The 24813-nt window shown below is 42.9% G+C and overlaps 1 protein-coding gene across 19 annotated transcripts in view; it reads left to right on the top strand.

Moving 5' to 3' along the window:
* Positions 1-23966, top strand: part of LOC124048947 (regulator of G-protein signaling 3-like) — a 221153-nt gene extending 197187 nt beyond the window's left edge. For 11 of the 19 annotated variants that reach the window (XM_046370144.1, XM_046370141.1, XM_046370145.1 and 8 more), the window contains 5 exons: positions 4868-4941; positions 18442-18543; positions 19920-19981; positions 21133-21299; positions 21950-23966. In XM_046370144.1, coding sequence (XP_046226100.1) covers positions 4868-4941; positions 18442-18543; positions 19920-19981; positions 21133-21299; positions 21950-22150 — 606 coding nt within the window. In that variant the 3' untranslated portion in view covers positions 22151-23966. Of the gene's footprint in view, positions 1-4478; positions 4942-12021; positions 12187-17243; positions 17453-17479; positions 18172-18441; positions 18544-19919; positions 19982-21132; positions 21300-21949 lie in introns of those variants that run through there. The other 8 variants (XM_046370142.1, XM_046370151.1, XM_046370154.1 and 5 more) reach the window with 8 other exon arrangements.
* Positions 23967-24813: the final 847 nt, after the last annotated feature.

Below are 24813 nucleotides of genomic sequence, written 5' to 3'. Positions count from 1 at the left end.
CTGACCCACTGGGAATGTGATGAAAGAAATAAAAGCTGAAAGAAATCATTCTCTCTACTAGTATTCTGACATTTCACATTCTTAAATAAAGTGGTGATCCTATCTGACCTAAGACAGGGTATTAGAATTAAATGTCAGGAATTGTGAAAAACTGAGTTTAACTGTATATGCATTGTTTGCGGCCGATCAGCCCCCCATCGACCCAACCCATCAGACCTCTTGCCCACAGCCCTTCAGTGTGTTTCTGGCTTTGAGCGCCTTGGCCTGGGGGTGCAGGCCCACTGGTGTCCGTCCTCAGTGGAGCACGTGAGAGTTTGTTTCTGCTGTGGACCACTGCTGTGTAGACATTGGGGCTCAGGGTTACAGTATATATAGAGACTGAATCTGACCCTGCTGTTGTTCCTATGTCCTGAGCAGACTGCTCTGTGAGGGGCTGGGGAGGGGTTCATGCTTCACAGACTTCAGAAATTAAAGTGATGGAGAACGCCAGAGATTCACTATTTTAACACTTGAACATGGACAATTGATCACCAATTCCAATTGTTATACCTGTATTTCAATCTTAAAATCAATACTTTTATTGTTAGAATATGGATAATTTTGTCTTATGTCATATAAAACATTACTATCTAGTGGGTATTCAGGTTATATGTAGGTATGTGCGACAAAGAGTAAATACAGTGCAATCGGAAAGTATTCAGAATGTTTTTTTTATGTTACAGCCTTATTCTAAAATTGATTAAATAATATTTTTCCTCATCAATCTACACACAAATCTCCACAATGACAGTGAAAATGTTTTTTGCAAATGTAAAAAAATAAATTTACATAAGTATTCAGACCATTTGACACTCGAAATTGAGCAGGGTGCATCTTGTTTCCATTAATCATCTTTTAGATGTTTCTACAACTTGATTGGAGTCCACCTGTGGTAAATTCAATTGATTGGACATGATTTGGAAAGGCACACACCAGTCTATATATGGTCCCACTGTTGACAGTGCATGTCAGAGCAAAAACCAAGCCATGAGGTCGAAGGAATTGTCCGTAGAGCTCCGAGACAGGATTGTTTCGAGGCACAGATCTGTGGAAGAATACAAAAAAATGTCTGCAGCATTGAAGGTCACCAAGAACACAGTGGCCTCCATCATTATCAAATGGAAGAGGTTTGCAACCACCAAGACAATTCCTCTTCCAAACTGAGTGATCGTGGGAGAAGGGCCTTGGTCATGGAGGTGACCAAGAACCTAATTGTCACTCTGGCAGAGCTCCAGAGTTCCTCTGTGGAGATGGGAGAACCTTCCAGTCGGACAACCATCTCCGCAGCACTTCAACAATCAGGCCTTTATGGTAGAGTGGCCAGACGGAAGCCACTCCTCAGTAAAAGTCACATAACAGCCCGCTTGGAGTTTGCCAAAAGTCACCAAAAGGACTCTTAGACCATGAGAAACAAGATTCTCTGGTCTGATGAAACCAAGACTGAACTCTTTGGCTGGAATGCCAAGTGTCACGCCTGGATGCAACCTAGCACCATCCCTATGGTGAAGCATGGTGATGGCAGCATCATGCTGTGGGGATGTTTTTCAGCGGCAGGGACTGGGAGACTAGTCAGGATCAAGGGAAAGATGAACGGAGCAAAGTACAGAGCGCTCAGGACCTCAGACTGGGCTCACATTCCAACAGAACAAGGACCCTAAGCATACAACCAAGACAACGTAGGAGTGCCTTCGGGACAAGTCTCTGAATGTCAAACATCTTTGGAGCGACCTGAAAATAGATGTGCAGCGATGCTCCCCATCTAACATGACAGAGCTTGAGAGGATCTGCAGAGAAGAATGTGAGAAACTCCACAAATACAGGTGTGCCAATCTTGTAGTGTCATACCTAAGACTCGAGGCTGTCATTTCTGCCAAAGGTGCTTCAACACTGAGTACTGGGTAAAGGGTCTGAATACTTATGTAATTGTGATATTTCAGTTGTTGTTTATTTATACATTTGCAAAAATGTATAAAACGCTGTTTTTGCTTTGTCATTATGGGGTATTGTGTGTAGATTGATGAGGGGAAAAAAGCTATTTATTCCATTTTAGAATAAGGCTGTAACGTAACAAAATGTGGTAAAAGTCAAGAGGTCTGAATACTTTCCAAATGCATTGTATACAGTATTTTATCACCCATGATACAATTCAGTATTTGATGTCCATCCATCTGAGGACGTTGGGAGATTATGTGGAAACCAGCCACTAGGGGTGACATTGAACACTGTTAACTTCAAGTTGATTTTGGTTTTGCTAGGGCATGGTGGATGGGCTTAAACATCTGCCTCTGATTTCAAAAGTTGCACGTTTGAATCCAGCAATAGAACGTTTTTGATGTAGTTGTTCTCGATTTTTTTGTAATCCTATCCCAAACGCTGACCCTTACTTTAAAAATGTAGAGTTAATGCCTAAAAGTATCCTTAAGCAGTCCGGAATTTGACAATTGGAACAACTTCAAAGTTTGACATTTGAGCAACATGGATGAACATCTAAATCTGACATGAGAATGTGAGGGCTGGTTTAACATGCTATTTTATTTAGTCTGTCTATAGCTATTCAGTCAGTAAGTAGTTTTAGGTTATGTTTCCATGAATATCTTAGGAAAAACAACACACCTTCAAGGCAGCAAGACATCACAGCCCTAAACTAGGTCTGCATCACGTCACCAGACAGCATCCTACATTACAAATGATCATGTTACATGTAGTAGGAAACCCATAAACATTCCCTTTAAGAGACACAATAGAAGGGAGTCCATGTGTTCCTGTAGGTTGTAATGGGTCTTAATTGCAGTTGGAGGGTTGTTTCAAAGTGTCACATGAGCCTGGCGTTGAGTGCTTTATGGTGTGAAGGGACCTGTAACATGAGGACCTCCTCTCAATGGCTAGAACCTCATCGTGTGTCTTCATTTGGAGATCCCCGCTGAAGGCTAGTGTGTGTGTGTGTGTGTGTGTGTGTGTGTGTGTGTGTGTGTGTGTGTGTGTGTGTGTGTGTGTGTGTGTGTGTGTGTGTGTGTGTGTGTGTGTGTGTGTGTGTGTGTGTGTGTGTGTGTGTGTGTGTGTGTGTGTGTGTGTGTGTGTGTGTGTGTGTGTGTGTGTGTGGCAGGCAAAAGCAAACTATATTCCCCTGTGTCTGTGGTCAGTAATGTGGAGTTATGACCTCTGGATTAGCTATTCCTACAGTAAACCCTGTGGGTAAATAGCAGGAGGACTGGGTTGGCCTGATCCCCCCCCATCCTCTCTGGTTACTGGGGCAAAGCCTGGCAGACAGCTCCCTGGGGTCTCGGGCACCCTGGTTCTCATGTTCCCACACTAAGATTAAACACTTTATTTTGATGTTGCTGCTGACCCTACTGACCTCATTGGGATCTGGTCGTTGCACAAGTGCGTGTATGTGCATGTGTGTGTGTGTGTGTCCGTGCGTTTGTGTATGTTTGTCAGCCTTGAGCGTCTGGGGCTTGGAGGTGGACAGGAGGCTACTAATGACCTACACATACATACACATGTACATTGAACAAAAATATACATTTCAACGATTTTACTGGGTTACAGCTCATACAGTATGAGGAAATCAGTCAATTGAAATAAATTAATCTGGCCCTAATCTATTGATTTCACGACAGGGAATAGAGATATCCATCTGTTGATCGCAGATACCTCATAGTTAGTACTTGTCATTTTCTGTGTACGCAGATAACGTTGATCTTTAGACGCTAGTTTACAGGAGCTTTTTGTTGTTTTGGTCGGCATCTCAGTAGCTCTACTTTCAGTGACACATTTAGCAGTGTCAAGGGAACGCACCAGCTCAGTATCTGAACTCTGGCTATGATCAAAACACTACACAGGATACAAGTAAACAGATTATGTGTGCTTTAGACTGGGATTTGTTGAATAGGTGGGTAGGAGGCATTACAGCTTCAGTTTGACTTTGATTTTGTTTTAAGATGGCACTGACCTCAACTATATACACAGCACAGGTTCAATGGCTGTGAACTCCTTGCCAACTGTTGGTTCAATAGCAACAATGAAGTGCTTTTTTAGTCCGTGTCTGTTGTTATTCTCATTTGTCACTTTGAGACACAGGCAGGGGAAAGAAACTATACTGTACCTAATTAATGGGGAAATGGGTTCCCAATGAGCACTTATTGTTTCAGTCCAATAACAGCCACACACACACACACACACACACACACACGCACGCACGCACGCACGCACGCACGCTCGTGCGTAAAGACACACACACAGAAACCTCCACCTCCCCCAGGACAGTCACGGACCAGCAGATTACCAGAGAATGACCCCTCTTCCACTCCTCCCCCTCTTTTCTTTCTCAGCCAATCAGAGACAGAGGGGCTCAGGAAGTGTAATGTGACACTGGAGCCTATCGTTTAGGTTTAGGCTTAATTGGGGCCAGGGCTACCAGACTGGTGTCACACTCTTTTCACACACAAACTCACACACAAACACAACTTGACTCTCTCACACATACTCACACATGCACAGCGTAGGCCACACTCACTCACTCACACACACACACACATGCATTCACTCTCGATCAGCCACACATTCACACACAGAGAGAGGCCCGGAGGCGATAGGAGTATGTGCTGGGGTGCTGTTGAGGATTAGCCAGAGGGGGAGCTGGCTGTGTGTGTTACAGACTGGACTAGATACCCTTTACCTCCACCCCATGCATACTTTAGCCTAGGAGATAGTGGCACAGGAGGGACTAGTGGCTTTAGGGGCCCAGTGTGAGGCTCTAGGGGCCAATCTCTACTGTGACTGGGGAGGCTGGATGATGCAGTGTGTGCTCTCCCTACTCTCCCTTCAGCTCAGCGCCGGATCCCCATGCAGCTGTGACGTTGGCCCCGACGGGTCCAAGAAGTCTAAGAAATCCAAGAACCTGTAAGTAACCAAACAACCTTTGATTTACTGTTTCCTGTCTTTATGTTTTACCCCCTCTCTTCTTATCTTTGTAGTTAATATTGAGAATGTCTTTGTGTTGTGAATGGGGAATCCCATGTCATGTGTTCTAGCAGTGCAGACATTTGATCAAACTAGCATTAGCAATGCTGCTTTATGGAGTTTCCCTATTTTACGTCAATTGGATCCATGAACACTGTTGAATAAGAGAATGTCTGCACTGCTAAAAATGTGGGATTATTTTGTTTCCCATTCTTGGCTGTGACTGATATGAACTCTAAATACACATTTTCATTTTCTGTAGCTCTATTATGCTAACCTTTATAATCCAAAGACAAAGAGTTTATTTGTTCATTGTCGGTAGGGGTAGTGTGGCGTAATGCGATAATTGTTTTTCTTATACTGTCCATGGATGACCCTGCAGCATACAGCGTACAGTGTCACCTCATGTCAATGTCATTAGCCTTAATTCTATGGCCTCATGGCTATCAAACATGGCTGAAGCCACAAGCCCATACTTGCCATTCACTCTCCCAGAGACTTTTAACAGAGGTGTCAGATAGGCATTTGAAATGATTTCACAATTTGAAAAATAGAATCTATATCTATCCAGCTAGTCGAAATACAAGTGTTTAAAGAAGCATTTTTGTTTTGTTTTTTTACTTCAATGTGGAGTCAGGACTCAGGAGAGGCGGTGTACTCTGTTGTGTCAGCACAGGGAGAACATTGTATTGTTGGGAGAACATTGTATCCTACTGCTTCTCATTTTCGCCAACTTAATTCTGTAATTGTAAATCCATTTGCATTGATTAGAAATCTCCCACTTCACATGCGCCACATGGAGCCTCTGACGGTGCTGCTGCATTGATTGACTGACAATAACAAGCTACATGTGAAAAGTGTGTAGGCTAGTCTTTTTTGTGTAGGCTAGTCTTTTTTGTGTAGGCTAGTCTTTTTTGTGTAGGCTAGTCTTTTTTGTGTAGGCTAGTCTTTTTTGTGTAGGCTAGTCTTTTTTGTGTAGGCTAGTCTTTTTTGTGTAGGCTAGTCTTTTTTGTGTAGGCTAGTCTTTTTTGTGGGTGGCACTCATTAAAAACGGTCATAAAAATATGTTTAAAATGTTTAATGTCATGTTCTATCCTAACGGCCTGTTGTTAATGAAATGTAAGATGGTGCGTGTACAGTGCATTCATAAAGTATTCAGACCCTTTGTCTTTTTCCAAATTTACAGCCTTATTCTAAAACAGATTATATAGCTATTTCTCCTCATCAATCGACACACAATACGCCATAATAACAAAGCAAAAAAACGTTTTTTGGACATTTTTGCAAATGTATAAAAAAATTTTAAACGGAACTATTACGTTTACATTAGTATTCAGACCCTGTACTCAGTACTTGTTTGAAGCACCTTTGGCAGCGATTACAGCTTTAAGTCTTCTTGGGTATGACACTACTAGCTTGGCACACCTGTATTTGGGGAGTTTCACACATTCTTCTCTGCAGATCCTATCAAGCTCTGTCAGGTTGGATGAGGAGCGTTGCTGCCCAGCTAATTTCAGGTCTCTCCAGAGATGATTTATCGGGTACTTGTCCGGGCTCTGGCTGGGCCACTCAAAGACATTCAGAGACTTGTCCCGAAGTGTTCGTCGGGTTCTTGGTCACGTCTTTGACCAAGGCTCTTCTCCCATGATTGCTTAGTTTGGTCGGGTGGCCAGCTCTAGGAAGAGTCTTGGTGGTTTCAAACGTCTTCCATTTAAGAATAATGGAGGCCACAGGTGTTCTTGAGGAACTACATTGCTGCAGAAATATGTTGGTTCCCCTGACCTGTGCTGCGACACAATCCTGTCTCAGAGCTCTACGGACAATTCCTTCAACCTCATGGATTGGTTTTTGCTCTAACATGCACTGTCAACTGTGGGACCTTATATACAGTAGACAGGTGTGTGCCTGTCCAAATCATGTCCAATCAATTTAATTTACCACAGGTGGACTACAATTAAGTTGTAGAAACATCTCTAGGATGATCAATGGAAACAGGCTCCACCTGAGCTCTGAATACTTGTGTAAATAAGGTATTTCTGCTTTTCTGTTTTATACCTTTGCAAAGAATTATAGAAACCTGTTTTCACTTTGCCATTATTGGGTATTGTGTGTAGATTGATGAGGGGAAAAAACTATTTTATCATTTTTAGAATAAGGCTGTAACGTAACAAAATTTGGAAAAAGTCAAGGGGTCTTCGGAATACTTTCCGAATGCACTGTATGTGTTGTCAAATCCTGTGCCATTATCGCCTCAGTGATTCATCAGCTGTTGATTGAGCCTTCTTCACACTATCACATGGAGACGAAAGGAGAATTCACAGCCAGAGGACAATATCCATTTAAAATGGCTGCTCAGCCTGAATGCTGATAGCTACTCAGCATATCAACAGCTGATGAAAATTAAAATCAGAAGCGTCAAAAGCCACATTTGAACATAATCATTAAGTAAATACAGTGTAATGTATTTTCAGTTTAGATGTTAATGACATAAGTCACTACTTGACACATTTTGGTATCCCTCGCCACTTTTTGAATGCCCCAGGATAGTCTGTTTATGCAGCTGAGAGTTTGAGAATGTAAATGTGCAGTTGTTGAGAGGGATGTACCACACCTCCTACGTGTGTGTGTGTGTGTGTGTGTGTGTGTGTGTGTGTGTGTGTGTGTGTGTGTGTGTGTGTGTGTGTGTGTGTGTGTGTGTGTGTGTGTGTGTGTGTGTGTGTGTGTGTGTGTGTGTGTGTGTGTGTGTGTGTGTGTGACTAAAGTGTCTGTTCCCAAGTCCTTAAGTGTCACCTCAATGTCACACTTCCTCTGAAATGAGTCTACAGATGTAGGATCTTAATTTGAGCCAGATTGCTATAGCAGAAAAATAACCCTGCAGCATCAGGAAATGTGAATTATAATTAATGGACATTTTTGTAAGTGTTGATACATTTTTCAATAGAATTTATAAGCCTACAGAATTTATAAGCCTTTTTAAAACTCACGTATTCACGTATTCATTTCTTGCTTTGCAGGAAAAGTCTCAGCAACAAAATACTGATCAATTTAAATCCTACATATGTGCATGTTGAGTGGATGTCTATTGTTGTCTTCTCTTGGAGGTTTTTCCAATTTAGAATTTTCTGTCTAGCCTCAATTGAGCCAAATGTGACTGACCTAATTCCAATCTATATTCTCAATATTTACGCCTAGTTAATAGGGATAGGGATAGGCGCTAGCGGGACACCAGTCGACAACATCCAGTACCTGTGTATGCTGTCTCGGGTATCTGGTCCTCTCTACCGGCTGATACCCCAGCCTATTCAGTATGAGATGGAGCTCCGGGAAGTTAGAACGTGACACGCCAGATGTGGGGAATAATCATGTAAAACAGTATATGCAGTCACTTACACCATCAGGCATATGTGGGTTACAGCGCAGCGGGTTACAACAAAGCAGAGTAGAGTTGTTGCTTTTGAGTAATTTCCCAAAAGCATAGGTAGGGAGGATATTGCTGAACCTGGGGATTGACGTGTACAACGGCTGGATTACAATTGAATTGTGTTGGGTTAGGGTTACAGGAGTATTTTCCTTAGGGTAATCACAGTTATATCTCTTACATGTTTCCAGTTAGTGTGTGCTACATATACTACCTTGATTAAGCACTTTGCTCAAGATGAATCTACAATGTCCTTTATTCGAACCCGTGACAATCTATTGAGTTACTCAACTATGTAGCTGTAAACTGCACCTGTCCCTACTACCCCATGACCCCTTCTTTAACAGGTATTCTTTATCTCTCCTTTTCACATCCATCCATCAGATTTCACTTTCTCCATTGTTTTCTTTTACCAGGAGACCGAGTTCAGTCTGAAACCTGAAGCCTTGTCTTTGTAAATCATGCTCCTTCTTCCCCCCCCTGGCTCTGTCTTTCATTCCTCCCCCCTTCCTTGGTGAAGACCTCTCAACCATCCCTTCTGGGCCTCCGTATGTGTCTTGAACCTTTCCAGACTTTATCTCCTCATGATCTTACTCCTGGTCCAATCACCAAAGAGTGTATACACTATGCAACCTTCAGTCGTCCTACATACGTAGGAGGCCAGGTCAGGATACAAAGCTGTAGATCATTCCTGTGGCTCAAAGACCCCCTAAAGGCCGTCATTTACCGTGTGTGTGTGTGTGTGTGCACTTGGATGGAGTCAGATTTATTTGGATCAATGCACGCCTTTTGTTTAACATGGGCCGTGTTTTAGTATTTTTTATTGTCTTCTCATTTGGGGTGAAAGCAAGGAAGAGGCGTCATCCCTTGCTAGCAGTAGCTAACTGACTTGAGCCTGACAAAAGCATAGCAAGCTAGCTTGCCTTTAGTTTTCCACACCTCCATGTGAAACAATCAGATTTATTATTAAATAATATGCCCTAGCAATATTGTTATACTTGCTAGTGTGACTTACAATATTATCCCAGTTTAATATGCTGCTTCAATGTGTTCAGTTCCATCAGATAACAATAGAGCTTCATATCAGAAGGACCGTGGCTACAAGCGTTTTTACCATTTTACTTCTCAATAAAATACCTTTCATTGTTTAAACAGTCGCTGAGATTATATTTAGTTATCAATGCAAAATTCTACTTTAGATGCACAGCCTATTTCAAGAAAAATTATGTGAACCTTTTGGATGAACCTGGATTTCTGCATTTAGTCACAACATTGTACAAACACAGTATGCTTAAACTAATAACACACACATTATTGTATTTTTCTTGTCTATATTGAATACATTTATTTAATTTAAACATTCACAGTGTAGGTTGGAAAAAGTATGTGAGCCCCTAGGCTAATGACTTTACCAAAAGCTAACTGGAGTCGAATCAATGAGACGAGATTGGAGATTTTGGTTAGAGCTGCCCTGCCCCATAAACATTTTTGGGTTTGCTATTCATTTACATTACATTTAAGTCATTTAGCAGACGCTCTTATCCAGAGCGACTTACAAATTGGTGCATTCACCTTATGACATCCAGTGGAACAGTCACTTTACAAAGAAGCATTGCCTGAGAAGAACCATGCCTCAAAGAAAAGAGATCTCAGAAGACCTAAGGTTAAGAATGGTTTCCTTGCTTAAAGCTGGAAAGGTTTACAAAAGTATCTCTAAAAGCCTTGATGTTCATCAGTCCACAGTAAGACAAATTGTCTATAAATGGAGAAATTGCAGCACTGTTGCTACTCTCCCTAGGAGTGGCCAACCTGCAAAGATGACTGCAAGAGCACAGCGCAGAATGCTCAATGAGGTTAAGAATAATCCTAGGGTTCACATACTTTCCCAACCTGCACTGTTTATGTTTACACGGTGTGTTCAATTGAGACATGGACAATTATAATTGTTTGTGTGCTATTCGTTTATGCAGACTGTGTTTGTCTATTGTTGTGAGTTAGATGAAGACCAGATAACATTTTAAGGCCAATTTATTCAGATGTCCAGGTAATTCTAAAGGGTTCACATACTTTTTTCCAAGCAAGAGCTTCATTGCCGACACAATACTGCCCCCAAAACAGCGTAATGAACTCTCCCTAGAGTCACAGATTTGAATCTGTGCAAAAGTCTGTTGATATAGCAACACCTGCCATGTAAGCAGGACTATGTTCTACAATGAGCCGCCCATTTTGTGATATGCGTAGTTTACGTAAGGTCTGTAGAACCCTTAAAGCCCAATGTTTAACACACATTTCCACTTATGTACGTAGGGAGAAAATCAACACATGAGATTGGTTTTGAGATTGGTTTTAGGAAAACTATGCAATATGGGCTCAATGCGAGTGCAACTTGATGTTTGAACTCTTTGTGGAATGGAAAACAATTGCAACAATGTTTACTGGTATTTAATACTCTGCTATTCAAGACTATAATGGACGTTAAGCTTGGACTGTTAATTGGCTAATAAGTATTAATGAATGGTGCTGGGTAAGGGCTAAATGGTGACTGTGGCATAGCCTTAGTGTCTGCTTTGAGGTGGTTGTTGTAGCTCACACCGGTTGACCGTGCTAGATACTGGCCAGTAGGGGATTATAAGTGGGGAGGGAGCAGGAGTTATCAGTCATACAGTACCTGTGTTAAGTTTATGCAGACACAGAGTGGTGACACCTGGTTTTTGGATGGCCTATAGCGAGAATCTGTTGTAGCTGAAACATTAGGAGTCTCAGGAAGCGGAATGTGAAGCTTTTTGAAGAGCATATTTGATTGAATTCTAGACAAAGTTTGTAAGAGGGAATCTGAGTTTAATGCTGAGTAGGTATGGCCTTTATCCAGGCAGGCTACTAGACAGGCCACTATCTCCTCACCTAGCCCCCTCTCCCTCTTTCTCTCATTCCTCTCCACTCCATACACACACGCGCGCGCTTTCACACACACACACACACACACACACACACACACACACACACACACACACACACACACACACACACACACACACACACACACACACACACACACACACACACACACACACACACACACACACACACACACACACACACACACACACACACACACACACACACACACCAGATGAAAGGATAACATTACACCAGATGTGCTAGTATAATATCCACCTCACCTGTTGTTGTGCTACATGACAGGAACAAAAATAAAATGGTGGAAATGGATTTTCGATTTTTGAGTCATCTCTAGTTATGTCTACTAATGATAGTGAAGATGGATGTCATATTGCTGTAGTAGTAGTAATAGTGAGTTCTACAAGGTCAATATTAGTTGTTGCAGCATTCGTAATAGTCTAGTATTAGAGAGTTTACTAATTGCTGTTGCAGAGGTAATAGCAGTAACAGGTGTAGTTGTAACAGTAGTAGCTATTAAGTGATTATATATTTGTGAAAATGAAAGCATTTCCTACCCCATAAAACCCAGGCTTGTTCGGGCTTAGATAGAATGCAGCACCATCCTCTCAGAATAGCACCTTGTGATTGGGTGAGCCTTGAGCCCGCCTCCCCTGGCCCCTGGACTATATAAAGCTACAGCAGAGCCTCTCCGGGTTAGAGGAATGTGACAACTGAATTACCCCTGCCCCGAGCACAGCGCTCTGACGCTCTGACACACACACTATACACACAGGACTACACACAGGACCCTAAAGACTTGTGCCCATGTTCCCCGCTATGGTTGACTTCTCGGAGAAGTACCTGGAAAGGTAAGAAGTTGGAACCCATGGGTAGTATGCTCTGTGTGCTCTCTGCTGCATTAGGAAGGAATAGGGAGAGGGAGGGAGAGAAGGAGGGAGATGATGTTTTAGGCTCTGTGGGGTACTACTGAAAAGCTGTTAGGAGGCCAGCTGACCTCTCTTCTGAATCTCATTTGCCAGTCGCTGGGTGAGAGGACTCCCGTGTGATTAAAACTATTTTGAGGAGACTTCAACTTGTAGCTAAAGATTGGCCTTGTCTTTTAATAATTGGCCTGGATTTCTTATGTGGTCTCTGTGGTTTTTTAGGTGGGTAATGTTGATCATTTAGATTTACATTTGGCAGATGGCTCAGTTAAGAGGGGACGGGTCTGTGCTGTGTTGACTTATATATACTGAACAATGTAGGAACATTTCTACGTTCAGCATTTGCCTTGGTTAGAAAAGAATGTACTACTATATTTCCAGACAGAATTCAGATGCTCTCAGGAGCTCGTGCAAAAGCACATTTCTGTCCCAGTGTGTTTGCCTGCTCTGTTTTAAACAGTCTACCTCTATGCCATAGAACGACTCTGGAAACCCACATTCTTATTTACTCTGTGGTACAAGAACGTGAGGACCCTACTGTCCCTTGCTCCATGATATCTCCATGTTGTTGTTGTTGTCCTCATAGTGGGGAATAACAGGGACATGTGCAGCTATGCCATGTTATGCAGACGCGCACATGCACACACACACACACCTTGTTATTTTTAGTATGACTTTGCTATTGATTACTGCATTGTTGGGGTTAGAGCTTGCAAGAAAGACATATCACTGTACTTGTGCATGTGACATTAAAACTTGAAACAAACACACAGACACACAGAGCCGAGGTATGTGTGTGTTCTGTGTACACGGTGCAGGGCCAGGCACATAATCTACTGCAAACAGCCAGAGTGGCAGACGAGGCAAAAACAAGCCCAAAGGTTACCTCCTATCCCTTTACCCTCTACGCCTTCCCTTGGCTCTAGTGGATGGGGCTGCCTGGAGGTGTGGAGAGGGGATCCAGTACACCGTGGGAAACAGAGCCACCGGGTGGAACAGGAAGGTGGGATGTATAAGGGATCCACTTCAAAGCAACAGCAACTGTGTTTTAACAACCCTGATGAACTGTGAATGACAGACCGATAACTGCTATTTCTATGTGAATTTGGTCCGTAGCCCAAAAAGTTACATATTGCAGCTTTAAGTAACAAATTGTAAATCTAATTGCTGAAATATACTTGACTTCAACGGGATCGGTGTCCCGTCCACGGGACGGTTGAGCAAACGTAGGCTAATGCGATTAGCATGAGGTTGTAAGTAACAACAATATATTCCAGGACATAGACATATCTGATATTGGCAGAAAGCTTCAATTCTTGTTAATCTAACTTCGCTGTCCAATTTACTGTCGCTATTATAGTGAAAGAATACCATGCTATTGTTTGAGGAGAGTGCACAATTTTGAACATGAAAGTTATTAATAAACAAATTAGGCACATTTGGGCAGTCTTGATACAACATTTTGAACAGAAATGCAATGGTTCATTGGATCAGTCTAAAACTGTGCACATGCACTGATGGCATCTAGTGGCCAAAATCTAAATCGCACCTGGGCTGAACAATACATTATGGCCTTTCTCTTGCATTTCAAATATGATGGTACAAAAAAATACAAAATAACGTTTTTTTTTCTTTGTATTATATTTACTATATCTATTGTGTTATATTCTACTACATTCCTTTCACATTTCCATAAACTTAAAGTTGTTTCCTTTCAAATGGTACCAAGAATAAGCATATCCTTGCTTCAGGTCCTGAGCTACAGGCAGTTAGATTTGGGTATGTCATTTTAGGAGAAAATTGAAAAAATAATGTCTTATCCTGTATCAAAAGTAAAAATACAAATAATTTCAAATTCCTTATTTTAATCAAACCAGACGGCACACTTTTCTTGTTTTTATTTATTTACGGATAGCCAGGGACACACTCCAACACGCAGACATAATTTACAAATGAAGCATGTGTGTTTAGTTTGTCCGCCAGAGGCAGTATGGATGACCAGGGATGTTATAATAATAATAATAATATATGCCATTTAGCAGACGCTTTTATCCAAAGCGACTTACAGTCATGTGTGCATACATTCTACGTATGTTCTCTTGATAAGTGCGTGAACTGGACCATTTTCCTGTCCTGTAATGAATACTTTTGGGTGCTAAGGAAAGTGTATGGAGTAAAACGTTTGTTATTTTCTTTAGGAATGTAGTGAAAAGTAAAAGTTGTCAATTATTTAAATTGTAAAGTACAGGTACCCCCAAATACTTCAGTAGTACTTAGTATAGTACCCATGTGTAAAGTACTTATGTTATTACTTTGTTGTTGCACATTTCTAGTACATCAATGCAGTTCTTTATCTCGCAATGTGATCTATTGTTGGTGTTGACATGCCCCCTGTAGCCCCCGTGGTTGTTAGTCAGTCAGACAGTCACACTCTAGCACATCTACAGTACATTTGCAGTGTGTCTCTCTGCACCTCCCCAGCGCTCCAGCTCTCCCCTTGAGTTCTTAGTGCCTAGCTAGCTAGAGATCCCTGGGAGCGTGGCCCAGTTTCACGGTACCAGTATTAGCTTGGAGAGAGGCTATTACTGTCTCTAATGTGAGCCAGGAGAAGTGGGAATAACACGAAGACCTGAGATAATTGCAGCGACAAAGACCCTCCAGCCCCCTCTACACGGACACAAGTACGCACACACACACGTCTCTGCCTGGCAGATAGGGAACATGGGAGGTAACAGAAGTATTTTCTGGATGGATGGGATTAGAGAGCATCTCCCATAGAGGGATGTTGCCATTTTTGAAGCAGATTGCCCTGTCAGGGTTAGGGCTATGTTTAATGAAGAGAGGAACACACATAACGTCTTCCACTGCCGCTGGTGGGTGGGCGATTAGCTCTGTAGCCGGGGTATGTTATGCAGAGTTAGGAGTGGTGGGAGAGGGTTTGCGGGTTAAATGCAGGAGACAAAGAGATGAGACAAGGAGAGCAGACAATCTCTCTGTCTCTCTCTCTCTCTGTCTCTCTCTCTCTCTGTCTCTCTCTCTCTCTGTCTCTCTGTCTCTCTCTCTCTCTCTCTGTCTCTCTCTCTCTCTCTCTCTCTCTCTCTCTCTCTCTCTCTCTCTCTCTCTCTCTCTCTCTCTCTCTCTCTCTCTCTCTCTCTCTCTCTGCTCTCTCTCTGTCTCTGCTCTCTCTCTCTCTCTCTCTCTCTCTCTGTCTCTCTCTCTCTCTCTCTCTCTCTCTCTCTCTCTCTCTCTCTCTCTCTCTCTCTCTCTCTCTCTCTGTCTCTCTCCTCTCTCTCTCTCTCTGTCTCTCTCTGTCTCTTTCTCTCTCTCTCTCTCTCTCTCTCTCTCTCTCTCTCTCTCTCTCTCTCTCTCTCTCTCTCTCTCTCTCTCTCTCTCTCTCTCTCTCTCTGTCTCTTCTCACATTTCCTTGATCCCCTCTTGCCCCTTCACCTTTTTGCAGTACTAGTTGTTCTCCCAGCAGGTTGTTTGTTTTCTTGGGGTAGCAAGCCTGGGGGCAGGAGGCCTGACGACACCCAGCTGTGTGGTGAACAAGCTAACTGAGCTGTGTAGAATGTGTCCCCTGCTTGCCCTTTGTGGCTGTGTGGATGTGTGGCTGTGTTGTCTTCCCTGTGCTGGATGGGGACTCTGATACTGGCCTTTGCTGTAGCCCTCAGCCCCTCAGGCCCAGTGTATGAGCTAATAATCACAGAAGCACAATGTGATAGATGGCCGTGGCCAGAGAGCTGCCATGTGTGTAACCTCCTTATCACTGCCTCAGCCTAAGTCACGTTTTAGCAGCCTCATATGTGCTTGGCTCTCAATAACACGTATAGACTCATGGCATAGGATTATAGAATGGCATTTACACAAACAAGTAGGCTATTCAACTACTGAAATATTGAGATGGTTTGAATGGATTGTAGGATGGTCTTTTAAGCAAAATCACATTTTACTGTAGTTTTCATCACTATAGTGTAGTTTATTCCTCCCAAGAATTGTGAGATTTGTAAATCAGAAGGGGATTTTTACTGTCATCATCTTTTAAAACCAAACAATTGAATGTTATTAGTAATTATTCTGCCACAGTACATTAACATGTTGAGAATGGAGGGCCATATCTCTGTAGTACACTAATCCAGCCAGAAAGTGGCAATGTAGAGTTGTGAATTCAGATCCCTCTCCCAGTTCTCACTGACCAGTGTTCACAGCCCTGTCATAGATTTCCACCCAGCCTGGCCCAGCGTAGTTCACTCAAGTTGTATTGAAACCAGACATGCATAATAAATGGTATCATTAGGCTTGCAAATATTTGCCAGCGCTCCTAAAAAACGAGTCCCTTTTCTCACATATGTTGGCATGGCACCCCTATTCGGCTTTAACCTCACATAGTTAGTTATAAGCCAAATGGCGATGGACGCTAAAAACAGAGCAATCAAATACATTCCACTTCTCTATGATGATTTTATGCCTTTCTAAAACAGCTTTTTATTTGAGGTAGTGTGCTGACCTCAGACTGGTGACTGGGTTGTCGAGAGAAAAACTGTGCCAGAGGTAGAGTTGAATGTTTTTCACCACATCAAACAACCCAATTTCACTTCACACTAGAGCTAGCTCCTCATCTGGATAGAGCATGGTTTCATGCAGCCCTACTCTGGAATATTAAAATCATGCCCATTGCAACACCTATAACCTTTTATGGTGCCTTGTTAAAGATCACCTTCTGTTTTTAGATGAATCACAATGGCTGCTAAGCCTGTCACCCAGATAGCCCTAAAAAAATACACACTAATCAGCAACAGGATTTTAGAAAAAGATTGTTCACATTCCTTGAGGTCTGCCTTTTTTTATTTTTACAATCAATTTCCTGATCTCGCTCAGTGAGGAATGCAGAGACATCCGGTGTCAGGGGGACGCGATGGAGGGGGTTGCACATGGTCCCTCTCTCTCTCTCTCTCTCTCTCTCTCTCTCTCTCTCTCTCTCTCTCCCATCCTGCTGAAGAGATAGGAGAGGGGAGAAGAAGTTCTGTCTAGAATTCCTTCAGAGCCACTTCCAGAAGCTTCGCCACGAGGAGACAATAACACTCTAACCAGCCTCAGCTTGAGGACATGTTTTTTATTTTTGTATTTTTTTATGGCTGGAAAACCCACATGATCAGGTGCACGGAGAGGGCCTTTGGATACTGGCAGAGAGAGGGTGAGGGTGAGGGTGTACATGGGTACAGTATGCATGTGTGTGTTTAAATGTGTGTGTGTTAGCATTTATACTGAATGTGTGTGCGTTTTCAGGCTCCAAAAATTAAATGCTTTTTTGGGTTTGGTGGTCTCACTGGGGCTCTTGGTGGCATAAGGCCAGCTGACAGTGACTAGGACAGCGGCGTGTTCGCGCGTGAGCTAATAACTAATACACAGTGGAAATCAACCAGTAAATGGGAATCGTGTGGGGTCATGTCCCTTTGAGGAAGCATGTGAGGTCAGAGGGAGGAGTCAGGAGCCAGCCAGGGATTGTTGGAAAGCATGGAAGACTAGGGTCTCTGGGGAGATGGTGATGGGAAAGGGAGATGCAGGGTGTTGTTGATGGTGGGGGGTATAGTTTGGGTGATGGAGGTGGAGGGGGTGCAGCTGTGCACCGTGTCCCGTCCCTAGGGCCCCGGCCCTGGGTTATCTCCCTCTCAGGGTCCCTTTCGGCACCTGGAGAATGGTGTGATCGCTCAGAGGAGTAAGTCTCTCCTCCTTCACTGCCAGATTCACTCACTCCCTGCACAAGGACCTGCCAGGGATAGAACTAGAAGAGAGAGATATTGAAAGAAGACATTGACAACGGAGAGGGAGAGATACTTGCTGTCACTGTGCTGTAACTTCCACTGGACACCACTCTACTCTACTGCACTTGAATATCCTGCTGAAGTCTGAAATGTATACAGCCCTGGCACTTTTTCCCTCTTCTGATTTTGAGCATATGGAACTGATCTGAACCGCTGGAGTTTGTCTTTAAACTTGAGCTGTGTTTACCATGACTTGGATTTCATTGTTTTGTTTTTAATTTCTGGAAGACTCAACCCCCTTCTTCCCACTTGGTCTCTCCACATCTCTTTCTTCATTTTTCTCTGTTTTTCTCTCTCCATTTCTTTCTTTCTTTCTTTCTTTCTTTCTTTCTTTCTTTCTCTCTGTCCTTCCCATACTCAGGGCCAAAGACATGAAGAACCGGCTTGCTTTCCTGAGGAGGAGGAATGAGTCTCCCGGAAGCAACCCAGCTGGAAAATTCGACAAGTCCTTGAAGTCAGTAAAGTGAGTTTTTTTTGTGTGTGTAGCTATGTGTAGCTATGTGTGTTTGTCAGTGTGTTTGTCGTGTGTGTTTGTCACATGCCCGCATTCTGGGTCCCACCCCAGCTGGTGATGACTTGGCTCAGAGAGACAGACTACTTGGCACTGTGAAGAAGCGCTTGTAAAGCACTGTGATTGCCGTTACAGGTTAGGTAGATGTTATGGCTTTGGTAAAGGCAGCCATATAGTTATATTATGTTCCTATTTCTATCTGTTTAAATAGAGAATGTTTCAGAGAGTGTATCTGTATTAGATTTCATGTATGTGGTCTGGTGGTTGATTTTGAGTTGCAACATTGTGAAATGTTGATGGATCAGTGATGGGTGAACTCTTGTAACAGAGCGATAGGTCCAGTCAATATCCATGGTTACATATATATTTCTATACTGTATTTATACTGTAGCTATTTGGCTAGTTTGAATGACAAAATGGATCCTGGTCCCGTACAATGGCTAGTGTATGTCTAATGTATAGTCTGCCATTGCGTCTTTAGAGTATGCTCGCTTGAACACAAGCTGCATCTACTCAACTGCTATTTAAATTCAAGCGTGCATCATGTAATAAATATCGCCCAGCAACCGTAACAGAGCGAGCAGGAGGTCCATTTTTTTTGCGTATGTGAAAGTAGTCAGTCATACATTATACTGTATCATGCAATGTTGTAGAGAGAGACATAGATGTTTTGTCCACAGAGAGAGAGAGATAATTTATTCACGGAGCCAGTTGCAACAGTAACTGATGTAAAAATATTATAATAATAAGGTAGAAAATGATAACAAAGAACCAGTAGTGTCTCTGCATGTAGTATTATTAGAATGGATTCAAATGGCTGGGTCCTATATTCCTCTGTTGCCATGTCAATAAGGCTGCAGATGTGTTGAAGGAAAATAAGTTTATCCTCTATCAGAGAGCAGAGCGAATGAGGGAAGCAAGGGGCGGGCATAAAAGCTAGGGGGTGAACCCTCAGGTTCAAACCCTCTCCCCATTGGCCGGCTTAGTCCCTCCCCTCCCTGCCTCCCGAGCTGCAGTGAGAGGGAGTATAAGATGAGTAGTCTAGTGGAGGAAGTTAGACAGTTTTAGGCACACACACTCATATCCACTCACACACGCTCGCTCACACACAGCCCCAGAGTGCCAGAGAGTGTGAAAGAGAGAAAAACAAAGAAAGAGAGAATAAGAAGAAGAAATAGTAATTGAACAGAGGACTAGCCAAAGGACCACACTGACGCTCCTTACCAGTCCATTGCAGTACAGTGGAGCACAGAGCTTCGGATGGGTCACACTATGAGAAACCTGGCAGAGATGGGCTTGCTAAAGAACCGCTCCGCTTTCATTTGCAGGCCCACCCCGGAGGAGGCACTCAAATGGGGGGAATCTCTGGACAAGCTGCTGGCCCATAAATGTAAGTTTGCCTTTCCTTCTTATTCTTCTCCTTCTTTATTCTCTCCATCCATCTAATCAATCTAACCCAGGGGGATAAAGGAAATGACTTATGCCCATCTGGGTTGATTGCCATATGGTCCAATGTGTATCTGGTTTAAGTTGAACTGAAGCATGGGGAACAATTGCATTGATTATAAATAAGGAACAATGTGCATGTGTTTTGGGGGGTGGTGTCTGGTACGGGTTGTAAATATGCTCATATTGACGTGCATTAAGTATGCATGCCTTGCTTGTGCTTGTTGCTTTTGCGATGTGAATTCAGTGTGTGTGTGAGTTGTTGCACGCCTGCAGTGAATGGACAGTCTGTTGAGGCACTCTGCTGCAGCTCTCCCACTAATCCCAGTGGATGAATAGAACCATGCATTAGTGTATGGGGAGAGCGACCAGATTATAGGCTAGGTGGCTGATAGAGAGAGGGAGAGAATGCTTCAGAGTAGTGTTCCTATATTTATATTCTTCCATAATTCATAGCCTTGGTCTGAGTGCTGTGAGGTTGGTTGTTCAACTCCCCCTCTTAGCGGAACAACACTTTATTGAGACAACACATGAATCCCTTTCTTTTCCTCCCTTTGCTCTCAGTTTAATGTTATCTCCCCAAGGGGGTTCATGTGAACGGAAAGGTGTGGGCGACCAGGCAGGGTGGGAATCTGCTTCCTGCTATTCTTACGCTGCTGATGGCTTTTCCTTAAGTAATTAAAAACACCAATCTCAATAGCCAAATCAACAGAAATGTATTGACAAGCAAACTGACTCCACCTAAGAACAAGAAAGGCTTCTCTTTGTTCAGAGACGACATTGAAAAAGGCATTCCAATTACTGGTGTCGATGACAGGAAAAAGTAACAGAGTATAGTGTAGGGTCAGTGGGGTGATGCTGGATAATTGTTGCATATGGGAGGTGACTGGATATGTGTCTCAGAGGTGACTGGATAGGTGTGTCAGGTGACTGCATGCTGGCTTTAGTATTACCCTTTTTAACAGCGTGATTCAATGGACTTGGCTACCGTGCTATTTTAGGTAGTCTCCCACATTGAGAGAGATGCCGCTGTGTTGCCATGGCTCTCCAGTCACATCCACTAACCCACACCTCTGTCTTTCATCTTCCTTTCAGATGGCCTGGCAGCGTTCAGAGCTTTCCTGCGCACAGAGTTCAGCGAAGAGAATCTGGAATTCTGGCTAGCATGCGAGGATTACAAAAAGATTAAGTCGCAATCCAAGATGGCGTCCAAAGCCAAGAAAGTATTTGCTGAATACATCGCCATCCAGTCTTGTAAAGAGGTGAGAAGCAATCCCCATACAAACACAGACCCGTACCCACAAAGGATGGCGGAAAATACCATTAAACTGTCATTTACCCTCTCCAGCCATTAGGCAATGTTTATACCTAAATGAGCTCTCCATTTCCATTTTCCATATTGTTTACTTTGACTTACTGGAAAAGACTTAGTCAGCGGCCCCTCAATTAAGATAGTGTTCTCTAATTACAACCTCACTTGACTTGATTCAGCCTTTTTCGAATGTCCCCTTCTAACTCCTGCCTGACAGAAACTAGGCCATGAATGAACTTGTTCCTGCTGTAAATAGAAAAAGCAGTGATTTTTGGCCGGCCTCTGCAGCATTGTTCCCCTGCTAAAGATGTTAGGTGATGAATGTGTAATGCCTGTCAGAAGGTGCTCCCACAAGGGAACAAGTGAGCTGGAGAGGACGTGAGATCATTCCAGACAAACTGGCTTTCTTTGGCCACCTGACACGCACCAAATAGACTCCCTCACTTTTCCCCTTTCCCTTTTTGTTTCAAACCTGGAGAGCCAGGTGGAAACTTCAAGTCACAAATCAGCCCCAACAACTGGAACCAGTTGTCAGTAGCACTAAAACTAACCTGCTCTGCTGCTTCTTCCCTTCCCTCCTTCCCTCGTTCCCTTTCTCAGGTGAACTTGGACTCGTACACCCGAGAGCACACCAAGGACAACCTTCAGAACGTGACGCGTTCCTGCTTCGACCTGGCCCAGCGCAGGATATATGGCCTGATGGAGAAGGACTCATACCCCCGCTTCCTCCGCTCAGAACTCTACATGGACTTAGTCAACCAGAAGAAGGCCAGCACCACGTCCACCTCCTCATCGTCGTAAACACACAGAGATCGAGAGAGAAAGTGAGAGACAACGACGAAAGAGAGAAAACATTGACTTGAAAGCAGGGGTGTTGATTCTTTTTATACGTTCGCTGTTTTGTTTTGTTTCTGCCATCTTCCTGTCCCACTATAATTTGGGTGTGAGAGAGACAGAAAGCTAGGCTGTGGCATTGAGGGGGATGTTGTTTCCACAACGACCATGATGACGGACCGATGGTGGATGGATGGAGAGGAGAGCCCAGTCAAGACAGCTGGTCAAGTCGTGACTGCTGGACGCTTCTCTGATCACTCTCATTGATTATTGATCACTGTCTGAGGTTCATAACGATATACGTTGGTTTGTCCGGACGTACTGTAGAAAGGATGGGGTGCTGAAACCTCCGCAGACATGAAGACAGTCCGGTACTGTTTTGGCGCTTTTGTTGATATTTTCCTTCTTTTTGTTTTACACCCCCCATCCTCCTCCTCCTTTAGAGCCAGTTCAAATGCTGTTGGTACGACGCAAAGGTTTGTTTTGTCCTAGATTCTCAATGTCTCACAATGACCATTTCTAAACGGGCTTGCGAGAAAAGGGAGAAACGTGATAGCTGGATCAATGTCTGGATGACTGGACGAAAGGCCGCTTTTTTGTCTGGTTTTGCATCTTCTTTCTTTTCTGTTCACGGTGAAACACAACTCTCTCAAGCACAGTCAGCATCTGTTCTGCTCAGCATTCTCTCACAGGGTCTCACCTTGTCGCATTCATCCAAATCATACAGCAAAAGACACTGAGGAACAGAGGGAAAAGAGAGAGAGAGAGAAAGCTGGAAAAATATCAACAACGGAACGGACCAAAACTGCAAAAGCAGAGATGTGCCACTCTAACTCGAAAAGACTTGCTGCCTGTTTCCAAAGACCGTCGAAAAAAAGAGAAGCAACACTTGACTGTGTTCTGATAAGCAATTCATTGTAGCGCCACCTAGACTCAACGAGGCAGCATTCTCAGGACATTAAGGCACTTGACTATGAAGCTTCCAAGCTTGATTTTTTTTATTGTTATTCATTTTTGTTATTACACATAAAATGTGTTTTTTTTGTATCGTTTTAAGTTCAAACCTGCACTCCATAAGTATACTGAGCAATACGGTTGGGAGGTTGCTCTTTTCATAGACATAATAAAGAAAACAAACGCTTCACCTGTACAAAGGTCTGCCTATTTATTTAGATATCTTGCTGGATGCTTCACCCATTGCACTCAGATGAAAGCTCTCCCTTCCCCGAACCACAAACCAGGTCCACCGCTGTCCTGGCTTTAAGTGCAATATGTTTTTGTTTATTTTCCTTTTTTTCCCCCCATTTCTATCCGAAAGACAATGTCTTGAGCTCTGTATTATACACTTTATTTGTAAGAGTTGTGCTGCAAAATTCTGCTATAAAGTTGATTTACAGTTTAAGTAATTAATCAAGAATAGACACATGAATTAAGTAAGTCATTCTAACTGTGTACCCTGGCAGCAGGCAGCTAGGGGTTAAGGATGTACATATAATTCTTTAAGAAAATAAAGAAAAAAAAACAGAAAAAAACAAGAGGTTTCACTTGTGTTGAGCTGGAACCTGGCTGTATCTATGTAAATATGAGAGACTCAAAGCTATAAGATGACATGTATTGTTATAGTCATACACTGCTTGTCAGGAGTTTTCTGAAATGTATTTGATCATTTTCATTGTTTACAATTCAAACGCATCTCCCAAGATAGCAAGCGAAAAAGACAATAGAAATACATTTGGTGTTATTGCTGAAAATAAATAAAATGACCAACTGGTGAAATGATAAATAATGTCTCTGAATTTTAATTCGCTGGGAATTGTATGTCATATCAGTATGTCCACTTTGTTACATGTTGCTAATCCAAGAAATTAGCTGGAGAAGAAATAAATACGCATATCCAACATCTATTACAGTATTTGCGCCAATGTATTAAGAACAAATTCTTATTTTACAATGAAGGCCTCCCCTAACCCGAACAATGCTGGGCCAATTGTGTGCCGCGCTATGGAACTCCCCATCACGGCCGGGATCCAGCCCGGGATCGAACCAGGGTTTGTAGTGACACCTCTCACACTCAGATGCAGGTTTCAGGCCGGGATTCAATCCAATCAGCAATAGATAATACCGCACTTGACACTTAATTTCTGATTGAGCTGATATATAGTACCAGTCAAAAGTTTGGACACACCTACTCATTCAAGGGTTTTTCTTTATTTTCTACATTTTAGAATAAAAGTGAAGACAACAAAACTATGAAATAACACATATGGAATCATGTAGTAATCAAAAAAGTGTTAAATGTATTTTATATTTGAGATTCTTCATAGTAGCCACCCTTTTCCTTGATGACAGCTTTGCACCCTCTTGGCATTCTCTCGACCAGCTTCACCTGGAATACTTTTCCAACAGTCTTGAAGGAGTTCCCACACATGCTGAGTACTTGTTGTCTGCTTTTCCTTCACTCTGCGGGCTAACTCATCCCAAACCATATCAATTGGGTTGAGTTCAGGTCATTGTGGAGGCCAGGACATCTGATGCAGCACTACATCACTCTCCTTCTTAGTCATATAGCCCTTACACAGCCTGGAGGTGTGTTGGGTCATTGTCCTGTTGAAAAACAAATGATAGTCCCA

This window comes from Oncorhynchus gorbuscha, linkage group LG11 (assembly GCF_021184085.1).
Source record: "Oncorhynchus gorbuscha isolate QuinsamMale2020 ecotype Even-year linkage group LG11, OgorEven_v1.0, whole genome shotgun sequence".
NCBI classification, from domain to species: Eukaryota; Metazoa; Chordata; class Actinopteri; order Salmoniformes; family Salmonidae; genus Oncorhynchus; species Oncorhynchus gorbuscha.
Note: the sequence above shows the minus strand (reverse complement) of the source record. Positions and strands in the feature narration are given on the sequence as shown.